This window comes from Myotis daubentonii, chromosome 10 (genome assembly GCF_963259705.1).
Source record: "Myotis daubentonii chromosome 10, mMyoDau2.1, whole genome shotgun sequence".
NCBI classification, from domain to species: domain Eukaryota; kingdom Metazoa; phylum Chordata; class Mammalia; order Chiroptera; family Vespertilionidae; genus Myotis; species Myotis daubentonii.
This window is the reverse complement of record NC_081849.1, coordinates 5,185,862-5,198,447: the sequence shown is the minus strand read 5'-3', so window position 1 is coordinate 5,198,447 and position 12,586 is coordinate 5,185,862. Positions and strand designations below refer to the sequence as shown.

Here is a 12,586-nt window from a genome sequence, read left to right as displayed (position 1 = left end):
ATAGCCTTGAGCTGCAGGGGGACCCAGTGGCCTCATCGGACAGGACTGGAGGGGAGAGAGGATCTAGGCTGCCTGAGCGGCCTCCCCCAGGGGCACCTGCAAGGGCCGTGTGCCTCAGGTCCCTTCAGTGGGGCCTGCAGACATCAGAGATTCTCAGTGTCATAGGCACTGGTCCCAGTGATGATGGGATGTGAATAACACAGTAAGACAGGCAGCTGGCAGCGTCTGCGTTGGCAGGCCACCTGCCCTCTCCCCAGGCTCCAGCTGCTGGTGCCCCACAGGCACCATGAGGAGCTGGCTGGGCCAGACCCAGGCACCAGCGCTGTCCTTGCGCGGGGTCGTGGCCGCTCCTAACGTGCTCAGCTGCTGTGGAATGAAGGTCCTTCTGCTGGCAGCACCTCTGTACCTGCCTCTGGCAAGGGGAGCACCCACCTGGGAGGGGCTCCTTCTGAGAGGGTCACCCCCCAGACCCAGTGGAAGGGACTTGCCGAGCCCGGCCTGAGAGGGGCTCCAGCTTCCTGTGGCTGGGCAGAACTAGGGCATGGAGAGTTAAGGAGAAGGGCCTCTGCTCAAGCCCTGGCTGGCGTTTGAGGAGACATGGGAAGAGCATGTGTGTTTGTGTGTGTGTACGTGTGCGTGCGCGTGTGTGTGTGAGACAAAGGCTGTGACCAGCAGAACTGGAGCTGAATGCCGGCTCTACGTCTGTGATGGGTGCTTTGGAAGAGCTTCTTGTTCATTTCAAGCTCAATGTCCTGGGCAGTAAACGGGCTAATAGTGGGTGAAAGGGCTGAATTGTGTCCTTCCCCAGATTCACACGGTGAATCCCCATCCAGCACCTCAGAACCTGCCTGTTTGCAGAGCGGGCCTTTCACGAGATGATTAATAATAACATTTCTCCCAAGAGGACATACAGATGCCAACAGACATATGAAAAGATGCTCAGCCTCACTAATTACAGGGAAATGCAAACTAAAACCTCTATGGGGTATCACCTCACCTGCTAGAATGGCTGCCATCAATAAATCAATAAACAACAAGTGCTGGCGAGGGTGTCGGGGGAAAGGAAGCGCGTGCACTGCTGGTGGGAATGCAGACTGGGGCAGCCACCGTGGAAGACAGTGTGGAGGGTCCTCAAAAAATTAAAAATAGAGCTACCACATGACAAGGCAATTCCAAGTCTGGGTATTTATCCGAAGAAAACAGAAGCACTAACTTGAAAATATATTTGCACCCCTATGTTCACTGCAATGTTATATACAGTAGCCAAGAGGTGGAAGCAACCAAAATGTTCACAGACTGGGTAAATAAGATGTGGTCTACATGTACATGGAATATTACTCAGCCACGGAAAGGATCAAGTCATGGCACTGTGACAACATGGATTGTCCTGGAGCAGTGATGGCGAACCTTTTGAGCTCGGCGTGTCAGCATTTTGAAAAACCCTAACTTAACTCTGGTGCCGTGTCACATATAGAAATTTTTTGATATTTGCAACCATATTAAGACAAAGACTTATATTTTTGATATTTATTTTATATATTTAAATGCCATTTAACAAAGAAAAATCAACCAAAAAAATGAGTTCGCATGTCACCTCTGACACGCGTGACATAGGTTCGCCATCACTGTCCTAGAGAGTATGATGCTAAGTAAATAAGTCACCTACATGTGGACTCTAAAAAAAGCTCCCCATAGCCATAGTCATCACAGGCCTTGAACTTGAGGGTAGCCTGGCACAGTGTGTGTCCTCTGGAGCAGTGGTCGCCAACCGGTGGTCGTCTGCAGACCACTGGTGGTGGGTGAGGTCGCAAAGGTTGGCTTTGCTGCCCTGGAGGGACACTGGTGCCTTTCACAATGAGGGTAAAAGACAGCCCTTTCTCTCTCTTACCAGATCTGCTCTCTGAGACTTTTAAGTGCACGATGCGGCATTGGTAACGAGAGCAGAGTAAATGGGTAAATGGCGGCCACCGTCCTATTCCTGCTTCTAGTTGATTATTTTAGATTTCCCGCAGAGTGGCATCCTGCAGAGCCTGTCCTCCTGTGACCGGCCTACTTCACCCTGAGTGCCATCCTCCGGTCCATCCATGTCATCATGCCTCACACGAAGTCCTGCCCTTTCTCTGGCAATAGCTGCCCAAGTCCAGTACGGCCATGGGCACCTGGTGCCAGGACATCCCCGGGAAAGGTCTGAGGGGCACAGCTGCCTGCCCTGGGCCAGGCCTTCTCCCACGCTCCCCCCAGTGGCTCCTGAAGGGCAGAGCAGGTGAATGAGGTGAGGGCTTCGGGTGCTGGCCAGGCAGGCGCCCAAGTGACCCGATGATCTGGTGCCAACAGGAGACTCCTATGAAGTATCAGGTAGAATCTTGCAAATGTGTGCCAACTCTGCATTCTATCATATTCATTTTAGATGTAAAATAATGCTTCACGTCTTTACCGAGAAGTAGACTACAGTTACCCAAAGGGCAGGGTTCATGGGGTCCCCCCAGCACGCACCTGTGCACCAGGCACCAACTGGGGGCCGTGGCTACCGTGGGCTAGCAGAGGGCCCTGGGGGGTTTTAGCCGCCGGTCATTTAAGGTCTGACCCCTCAGGGGTTTTCGCTGAAGAGGAAACTGGAGGACATCCTGGTTCTGTGTTGCTCAGAGGGACTGAACTGGGGAAGGATGTCATCAGGGACCTTGGTCTCACCTGTCACCAAGGTCCTCCTGGGCTGCTGCAGTCCAGGTGTGAGGGGCGGTGCCAGGCCCCCTGTCTGTGTCACTGCTGCCGGGGCTTTGTGGCAGGACGGCCTGAGCACCTCACCGACGTAGCTTTGCACTCAGAACCTGTAACTGAGGAGGACGCCCCTGAGAGCTTGCTGGGACGCTCGCTCCCTTCACCCACGCTGCCCCCCACACTCGGAGAGCAGAGCCCCAGAGATGGACAAGAGGGGGCCTCGCCGCTGGGGGCCCAGCCCACTCCTGCCCAGCCCTGCGGGGTCCAGGGGGAGCTTTGTGCAGAGCACAGCCCTCTGGGGAGGGTTTTACATGGGGGGAGGGGGCTCCTTCTCTCGACTCTCAGCCAAACCAGCCTCTGCCCACTGTGCCAGGGAACTACTTGGACCAGAATGCAGGGCAGGCCGGCAGGGTTGGCCAGGCCCCAGTGCCACTCTGGGGCCTCACTTGGCAGACGGGGAGGACGTGTGCCCTGGATCCTGCCAGGGTGTCCTGGAAAATGGGGGCTCCATGAGGCGTCGGGAGGAGCTGAATGAGAGGAGGCTTCCTGTGGGCGCCTTGGAAAGGGAAGGTACGGCTTGGCCTGTCTCTGCGAGGAGCTGCAGAGCTAGGGAACATGCTGAGCAAGGAGCACACTCTCCCTGAGACCATCTGTCTGCACAGGGTGCCTGGGCTTGCTTTCTGGCCAGCAGTGCTCACCTGAGCCCCTGGTGGAGGGGAGGGGCAAAGCAGGGAGAGCGGGAGAAGCAGGGACTGAAGTGCTCCCACCTGCAAAGGACTGGCCAGCTGAGCTCTCTCTCTGGGGCCCCCACAGGGCTTTCTCCTGGGGCAGCACCTGTGCCCTGAGAGCAGCGCAGGGCAGGCAGCTGGGGCCAGGGCAGGGGGAGGGCAGGGAGCCGGGGCCTGGGTAGGCAGCCTGGCCACCATCTCCCGCCTTTGCCCTGCTGCTGGCTAGCCCTTGACCAGGCTCCTCAGGCGGCGCTGGAGGCTCTTGCCTTTAACCAGACACCCTGGAGGGCCTGGTGGATTTTCAAAGACAAACCAGAGAGTCTTTGAATTAAAAGATGAACCGAGTTTTCTGGAATTTAAGGAAAATAAAGGCCAAGATTTCCACCACTAGCTTTCTGCACGACCCACCTGGCACACAGCAAAGATGCCATTTTCTGGTGCCCACAGACCACCTGCCTCCTCATAGGCACCTGAGCTCTCTGCTCGTTAGCGCCCCGCCGGGTGCGACCCGCACCTCAGGACTGCTGCGGGCGCAGGTTCCCCACCTGGGCGGTGGAGAGGGCAGGGACTAGCATCCCCCTGCCTGGGTTCCAGGTCTGGGTCCCTTCGCCTTTCCAAGGGCCTCCTCCGCAAACCCCTGGTATCCGCTCTCCAGCATCCTCTCCATGGCGTGCCCCCTCCTCCTCCCTCTCCCAACTCTCCGCCCACGCCAGTCTCCCCTATCCCTGGCGTCCCCTCCCCCCGCGTGTCCCCTCCTCCGACCTCCCACCTCCAGCCTCCTTTCCCACGGCGCCCCCTCCCCACCCGAAGCCGCAGCAGAGCATGCGCGGTGCGCGGAGGCGGGCGGGAGCTGCGCGCTCTCGGGTCCCCTCCCTGCACCGCGCCGCCAGTTGCTGGTTGCTAAGCAGTGACATTGTTTCTGTGGGATTGCAGAGGCTGTTGCTAACGGGAGAAGCCCCACTAAGCCTGGGCATCTTCCCTCTTCGGATCCGCTCCCCGTTCTCGGCTTTTAAAGGGGAAACTAGGCTGGCCTGCCCACCCTTCTCCCCGACCCGCTCCGGAATAGCGGTGAGGTTTCGGGGTATGGACTGAACCTCAGTCCCCTCTCCAACTGCACTCCGGGGGCTCCACACTCCCAGTCGGATCACACCTGCCCGAGCTGGTGAGCGCCCAGACGCGCGGTCATGACCACGGCCAAGGAGCCCAACGCTTCGGTGAAATCCGTGCAGCAGCAGGAGCAGGTAACGCGGGGACCCGCCTGTGCGCGCGCCTGTGCCCTGGCTCGGGAAATAGGTCTGTGTTTGTGGTGCCTGCAGTCACCTGAGCCACCGCGGGCAGGTGAGGCAGAGCGCGGAGTGAGCGCCCAGGGGTCTGCCTTCCGTCTTCTGCTTTTAAAAGATGCCCTGGGCTGCCCGTCCCGCGTGGCCCTGGGAGTGTCTGCTGAGGGCGCTGATGTGAGGGCTCCGGGCAGGGCTGTCTCGGGAAGCGGGGCCACTGTGAAGGTTTCCAGTGCGGGGTGGTCGGAGCAGGTGGGAGCCCCCACCGTTCAGCTTAGTCCCATCGTCCAGTGGGGCTTTGCTTTGCTTCTAACATCAGTCGAAGGAAGACATGTTTAAAGGACTTTCCTCGGATAGCTGTGTCCCTGTCCTTCTCCTGAAGAATTTCTGGCGGAATTCACGCACAGCTGCCGCTGTGGGAAGGCTGATGGGTGCAGAGCCGGCCAAGTGGGAGCCCTGGTCGCAGGGCTAAGGGGCCATGGGGGCTGCCGGGCGGCACTGGGTCCTCGATGGCGGAGGGCAGCCAGCACTCGCCCTGCCCCAGAGGCCCACTGTGGGCTCAGGAGTCAGGGGACCAGGGGCCGGTTACCACTCAAGCTCCTGTGACTCCCTCTCAGAAGATCTGGGTGCTTGTCCTTAATCACTGCTTCTCCTCGGGCAGCCCTGGCAGCCCCGCAGACCCCGGGAGCCCCACAGACCCCGGGAGCCCCCCAGACCCCGGGAGCCCCCCAGACCCCGGGAGCCCCCTCAGACCCCGGGAGCCCCCACAGACCCCGGGAGCCCCACAGACCCCGGGAGCTCCCACAGACCCCGGGAGCCCCGCACACCCGGGGAGCCCCCACAGACCCCGGGAGCCCCGCACACCCGGGGAGCCCCACAGACCCCGGGAGCCCCGCACACCCGGGGAGCCCCCCAGACCCCGGGAGCCCCCTCAGACCCCGGGAGCCCCCACAGACCCTGGGAGCCCCCACAGACCCCGGGAGCCCCGCACACCCGGGGAGTCCCACAGACCCCGGGAGCCCCGCACACCCGGGGAGCCCCCACAGACCCCTGGAGCCCCGCACACCCGGGGAGCCCCCACAGACCCCTGGAGCCCCGCACACCCGGGGAGCCCCACAGACCCCGGGAGCCCCGCACACCCGGGGAGCCCCACAGACCCCGGGAGCCCCGCACACCCGGGGAGCCCCACAGACCCCGGGAAGCCCCTCAGACCCCGAGAAGCCCCACAGACCCTGGGAGTTCCACAGACCCCGGGAGCCCCACAGACCCCGGGAGCCCCGCACACCCGGGGAGCCCCACAGACCCCGGGAAGCCCCTCAGACCCCGGGAGCCCCCCAGACCCCGGGAGCCCCCCAGACCCCGGGAGCCCCCCAGACCCCGGGAGCCCCCTCAGACCCCAGGAGCCCCCACAGACCCCGGAGAGCCCCACAGACCCCGGGAGCCCCCCAGACCCCAGGAGCCCCCCAGACCCCGGGAGCCCCCTCAGACCCCGGGAGCCCCCACAGACCCCGGGAGCCCCCTCAGACCCCGGGAGCCCCGCACACCCGGGGAGCCCCACAGACCCCGGGAAGCCCCTCAGACCCCGAGAAGCCCCGCAGACCCTGGGAGTTCCACAGACCCTGGGAGCTCCACAGACCCCGGGAGGCCCAGCGAATTCAAAGGGCAGTTTCTCGGGCTCTGTAAGTCAGCGGTGTGGGCGGGTGTCCCCCGTTTCCTTCAGGGCTGTGCTTGCTGGGCTTGGAGCCATAACAGGAGACCCTCCGGCTTCAGGGGGGCAGAGAGCCTTGGGGGACATGGTGTGACAATCCCATCTCGGCTACTCAGAGCCGCATGAAGGCAATTGGTCCCCATGTTTCCTGCCAGCTGCCGGGCTTATTCGTGGTTTGTTGGTTGTTTTGATTTTGTTGTGTGTTTTTTTGTCATTTTCTCAAAACCCATTTTCGATTAAAAAAATAAAAAATGCGTCTTATTACTATTACTCTCACCAACACCACATCAGCTAAAGCCGTCAGATGGTTTGATTCTCCGGGAAGAGGCTCGGTGCAGCCAGGGCTCTGGGCGTTTGGTGCCTGTGGTGAGCCAGTGAGGGCAACACTCAGTGCAGCTGACGACCCAGAGGCGCCCTGGTCACCGAGCTCCTCCTAGAAAACATTCCACCGAGTATCCTATATAATAAAAGTCCAGCAACCAAACGGTGGAAGGACTAGAATGACCAGTCGACCAGTCGCTATGATGCGCACTGACCACCACGGGGCAGACGCTCAACATAGGAGCTGCCCCCTGGTGGTCAGTTTGCTCCCACAGGGGGTGCACCCCTCAGCCAGAAGCTGGGCTCATGGCTGGAGAGTGCAGTGGTGGTGGCAGGCACCTCTCCAGCCTCTGCAGCAGGTGGACATCCCCCGAGGGGTCCCGGACTGTGAGAGGGTGCAGGCCAGGCTGAGGGACCCCCTGTGTGCACGCATGTCATGCACCGGGCCTCTAGTTTACTCAATAAAGGAATCTGCCTGCCCTCAGCTGGCACCGGGACTGAGGGCCTCCCTCCCTGGCTGTGACCACCTGCCCTGGGCTTGAGGGACCAGCAAGGACTCAGTGGCACTTCTGACCCTAGGTCGCAGGACCCATCAGGGAGAGGAGCCATCGCCCCATAGGTCCCCGCCCGGGCCCCCCCCCAGGCCCATCTGTGTCACAGCCTATGTCACGCTCTATGCTACGGAAGGAAGGTCGGCGGCTGAGCTGCGAGGCTCTGTGGCTGCACCTAAGGGAGAGTGGAGGCCCCGGGTGGGGGTGGAGAAGATGCATACGCTCATGCCTGACTCCATGCCTTTGGGTCGTTGGAAACCCCCACACGCACCTGCTTCCCTCATGGGGATTCAGCAGGTGTAGCAGTGCCGGGGGTCGGGGGGGAGATGGGAGGGGGAGTGGCTCCCGGGGCCTCAGGGAAGCCGGTCCCTCCATTCGCAGTGGCATCTTCTTGACCCGATAAGTCTCAAAGCCCACCTGTGAGAGCAAGTGGAGGGTCCACAGCAGACACAGGCAAGAGAAGCCACATGGGAAGGCCCCCCTCAAACACATGAACCTGCAGGGGCTGCGATGGCTTTCCCACCAGCTCAGGACACAGCAGTGGGCTAAAGCCTTAAGTCATGAAGACTGGCTCCTCTTCTCGTTACCAGCTCTTAAAAGGCACCGAGACTGTCAGCCCCCTCGTAGACGCGGAGCCCGGGATGCGCTGCCCAGGCCTTCATGTCGCCTTCTGCTGCTCGGCTGGCCCGCCCCCAGCCGGAGGGTTCCAGGGGAGACCAGAACAGAGGGAAATGTTCCAGTTTCTTTTCTTTCTTTCTTTTTCTTTAAAGTGAGAGAAAGACAGATTTGCTGGCTTGCAATTTTTATTTTATTTCTTTATTTTTAATCCTCACCTGAGGATACTTTTTCCGTTGATTTTAGAGAGAGTGGAAGGGAAGGAAGGGGGGAGAGAGAGAGGAAGAGGGAGAGAAACATTGATGTGAGAGAGACACGTTGACTGGATGATCCCACATCACCCTGCCTGAGGATCGAACCCACAACCCTGCCCTGTGCCCTTGACTGGGAATCGAACCCCCAGGCCCTTTGGTACTCAGGCCAACACCCTAAGCGCTGAGCCGCCGGCCAGGGCCAAGCCTTATTTGTTAATAGAAAGTCTGTGCTAGGAGCACCCACATTTTCTGTTTGAGCCTTAATCTGAGGATTGGATTTAGTGGAGTCTGAGTCCAGCGCCCAGCGTCTTTAACAATGTATGGTTCTCTCATTAGACCCCATGAGTTCTCAGCGGCTAACAGAGGCCCGTGCCCTCTGTGGCCCTGGCAGGTGGAGCCAGGCTGGGGGAGTTGGGGGGGCGGCGGAAGGAACGTGTACGCCGAGGACTGCTGTGCGCCAGTGAGGAAACCTAGGAGAGGTGTAGAACCTGGTGATCCTGCCTGGTTTTAGGTATCGCTGTTTTCTCCGGTTTGTTTGCTAAAATACGCACTAAAAATAGATGCGTCCGTGGGAAGAGGGTTTTGAGGGTGCTGCACGAACACATGGGATAGGCCAGCCGGGAGAACAGGCTTCTAGGGGGCCTTGCTCTTCCGCTTTGGAGACGCCAACATTGATTTTCAAATGAAGTGCTAGCAGCCGGCAGTGCTGGGAACGGAGTTCCTCCTCGGCTCCGAAGCCAGTCAGGTGGCAGGTCCCTCGCGAAAGCCATGGCCTTGGCCCCACGGCTCCCCTCCTCCCGCCCACAGGCGGGCCTGTGGTGACATAGAAACGGCTGAGGCTGATTTGATTTAAGTTCAGAGTATTCTCAAAACAATCCGAATCCCTCCTTAGAGAACCAAATTAAGGGATTTCTCCCCTAAAAATCCATGAGCCCTGGTCAGGTGGCTCAGTTGGTGGGAACATTGGCCATACACCAAAGGTTGGGGTTCCACCCCTACCCCCACCCCTCCGCCCCCTGCCCCCCACCCCCGTCCAGGCGGGTTCAGGAGGCAACTGATTGATGTTTCTCAAGGACATCAATGTTTCTCTCTCTCCCCTCCCCCTTCTCTTCCGCCCTCTCTCCCTGTCTCCCCCGTCCTCTCTCTGAAATCATTAAGCATAGCCTCGTGTGAGGATTAACACAGCACAGTAAAGTGCAGATCTGCTTTAGAACCTGCGGTCCTCACTTCAGCCACAGAGCCTGGGAGGTTGGCGGCCAGCCAGCGGGCAGCGCAGGTGTGTGCTGGCGTCTCCACGCGCCCCGGCAGGCCTGACGCAGCTTCCTCAGCGTGGACCAGGGGCTGCTTCCGCGTGTGTGTGTGTGGGGCGGGGGGGTCGGGATAAGGGGGGCGGCACACACAGGGACCACACCACAAAGTGGCAGACGGGGGGCGACCTCACGGGGTCCCCTGTGACCCGGGCCACCGTCGCGGGCTCAGGAATCTCACAAATGAATGAGAGCGCGCCTTTGCCTCTTAACATGTTGGAGACCCTCCATGTTCTGTCGGCCAACGGGGGCCTTCGCTCTGTTATGTTCAGTCACCCCCACAACTTCTTTAGACCCGGAAACCAGCCGGTCTGGCTCGTGTGTGAGGCTTGTTTTGTGCTTCATTTTCCTTCGAGGGGCGCATGTCCTCAGAGAGAGCCCGGGCGCCTCTATTCGCCCAATGAAGTGCGGCCGGGCCCTGCCTGATGGGCTGCTGCTGCTCGGACCACGGGGACACCAGCGCCATCACAGGAGTGCTGTGAGGCGACTGTGTCACCAACAGCACCGCCTGGGAGCCACCTTGAGCCGCGTGGGGACAGACCTTAAAGGGGGCCGGTCCCTGACAGTCCCTCCAGCGGTGAGTTAGCTGCTGGAGCCGAGGCCGGGCTGGGGCCGCCGTGGGTGTTCAGTTGTTGAGTGTAATTGTGTTAAAGGAAAGGCATGAAGCTCTCTGCAGTGGCGAGAAACGCGGTGCTGAGTACAAACGAAAAGTGGGAGGGAACCCAGGAGAACGGGGTTCAATGTGATGACTTTTTTATGCGTCTCCCAAAGGCGAGGTGGTCCTTTTGTGGCCGGGAAAGTGGGCGCGGAGTCCCGCTGGTGCTGGTGCAGGTTCATGCTGCCTGCGCACCAGCCCGTTCCCTCAGCCAGCAGGCGGCGGGGGAGCAGGGCGAGGGGACGGACAGTGGTTGTGGAGACTGTATGGGACACATCCGTCCTCGGGGCGTCGGGACGGGGGCAAGGAAGCAGTGTGGCTGCAGGATGGCTGAGGGGGGAGCTGGACTCGGCCACCTGGACACAGAGCATGACTGGAATGGGGCCTGGCACTCCAGGGGGCGCGGGGCACAGCCAGGTGAAGCCAGGAGAGGAAGCAGGTGCTGGCCTGTGCTCTTCGTGGAAGAGGGGCCTCACAGAGCCAGCAGCACACACTACCGCAGCCGTTCTCCCCTGGGCTCCGGCATGGACAGCGTCCGGTCTTCCGAGACGCAGGCCGCAGGCCGCAGTGGAAGCAGCGCTAGGCAGGGTCCCTGAACAGACTACATGAGAGCCCGCACTGTCCAGGCGGCCGGTGTGGAGCCGATGACACTGATGGGAGCGCTCTGCGTGGATGCGTTTCCGGGGCTGCGCTGGCGTTCGGTCAGACTCACCCCTTCTTATGCCAGAGTCATGGGAGAGGTAGCCAGGGCCTCCCCAGACGGCCTGGAGGCTGGAGCGGCATTCCACTGACCCTCCCCAGCACATCTCGGCTCCCCGTGCCTCGGGGGTCGACGTACTGGTCACGGGGAGCGGGAGCAGCCCCAGGGCTCCGCCTCGGGAATTGTAGCTCTGTCATCCCCCATGCAGATGAGCCCAGCCTGCGTTTGATGGTGACCGGCTTGGTTTTGCGGTCCCATCGATGACCTTCTCTCAGGAGAAAGAGAGGGCGGAAGGAGCTGTGGGTCTAGACCTCTGAAATTTGAAGAAAAGAATATGATTTAAGGAAGAGGGGGTGTGTAGAAGCTTTGGGGGACCAGTGGAGGTTTGAAGTCCTAGCTTTAAAAAGATCAGAAAGTAGGGGGTTGCATATTATTGTTTCGCCTGTATCTTCCACAGAGCCCAAATGAGCTACAGTGTTTTTAATTCAAGGTTTACGTTTGGTTACCTTGTGGCCATAACACAGGAGCAGATAACCATGTCAATTTGGGTGGAATTTAAGCCTAACTCCTTTTTGTCATAATTCTGCATGAGGCTGGCAGCGGCGTGCTCAAGTCCGTCCTCACCGGGCAGCCTGTGTTCCTTGCAGGGAGGAACTAAGTAAATGAAGCTGGGGGGGGGGGGGGGGGCAGAGGGCTCAAGCAAAAGAGCTCAGGTAATGTGATCAAACCAGGAAGTTCCTTGTCAGTCGTTCGCCTCCCTACCTGGCCTGTACTCTTCAGGACTCTTCACTGCCAGCCTCACATAGGCCTTCAGCCACCGCTGGTACCTGCACCCACCACTATGTGCTCATGATCGTCTCTCACACCCCTTCCCTGTGCTGCTCTACTTGGGCCTGGCTATCGATGAGACAGATCCGATCACTAATGCGCAGGCAGCAGGTCCTGGAGAGCGTCCGTGATCTCCACAGCGAACTGCCGGTGGGAGACCCCATGGGATTACTAGTGATTGGAATCTCCGGTTCGAAGTGCGAGCCGAGTTCACGGAAGAAAAATCGGGCGTTTAGTGATAACCCACAACAAAGCAGTCAGTTGTGGTCACAGTGAGGACAGCCCGAGTCCCCCAGAGCACAGGTGGGCTGCGGGTGCCCTTTCCGCCCCTGCTCATTCTGCATCTATGTTAGAGCTGGTCCCGTACCAGGCAAGTCCCAGGTAACAGACACCGTTGGCCTCTCTGGGCTCCCCGTTCCAGGAGGATTTGGGGGAATGGGGTTGAAATTTGCAGCACCCCCTTCTTAGAATAATGGGCCATGAGCACAGACATGAGTCAGAGCTGTGGGCCTGCTTCCGCCATGGCGTCTGCCTTCAGCAGCGGTGGCCACGGGACCATGGGGCGCAAGCGCAGTCCTCCACCGATGGCTTTGCCAACACGTTACTGATATAATCAAGTCTCCATAACAGAATTTTTTTGTGGCAATTTATAGATTGTTCCCTGAGTGGTGTCTGATCAATTTTTATGAGATTTAACTTCGCCTGCCAGCGTTCAAGAAAAACTGCCCACGACTCCAGTCACCACCGCAGGCTGCAAAGTGTTAATTTGGAACGTGGGCTTCTGAGAAATGAATGCGCTCAGGCCCGTGCGCAGGGAGGCACACAAGACTCACAGACACCTGAGTCTGCCCGTTAAAGCGGGGCCTGGGCTGGGAGTGGGGGCTCCTGAAAACAGTGCCAAAGGTCAAAGTGTGTCTCCCAACAGCC

General features: G+C 59.7%; 1 protein-coding gene across 3 annotated transcripts in view; it reads left to right on the top strand.

Annotated features, from left to right (window-relative positions):
- DPP6 (dipeptidyl peptidase like 6) overlaps positions 1-12,586 on the top strand; it is a 609,552-nt gene that overhangs the window by 229,480 nt on the left and 367,486 nt on the right. Inside the window, exon 1 of one of the 3 annotated variants that reach the window (XM_059711372.1) lies at positions 4,328-4,684. The exons of the other annotated variants lie outside the window; for them this stretch is intronic. Within the exon in view, the coding sequence (XP_059567355.1) occupies positions 4,628-4,684 (57 nt within the window). The 5' untranslated portion in view covers positions 4,328-4,627. Of the gene's footprint in view, positions 1-4,327; positions 4,685-12,586 lie in introns of those variants that run through there. 3 annotated transcript variants of the gene reach the window in all.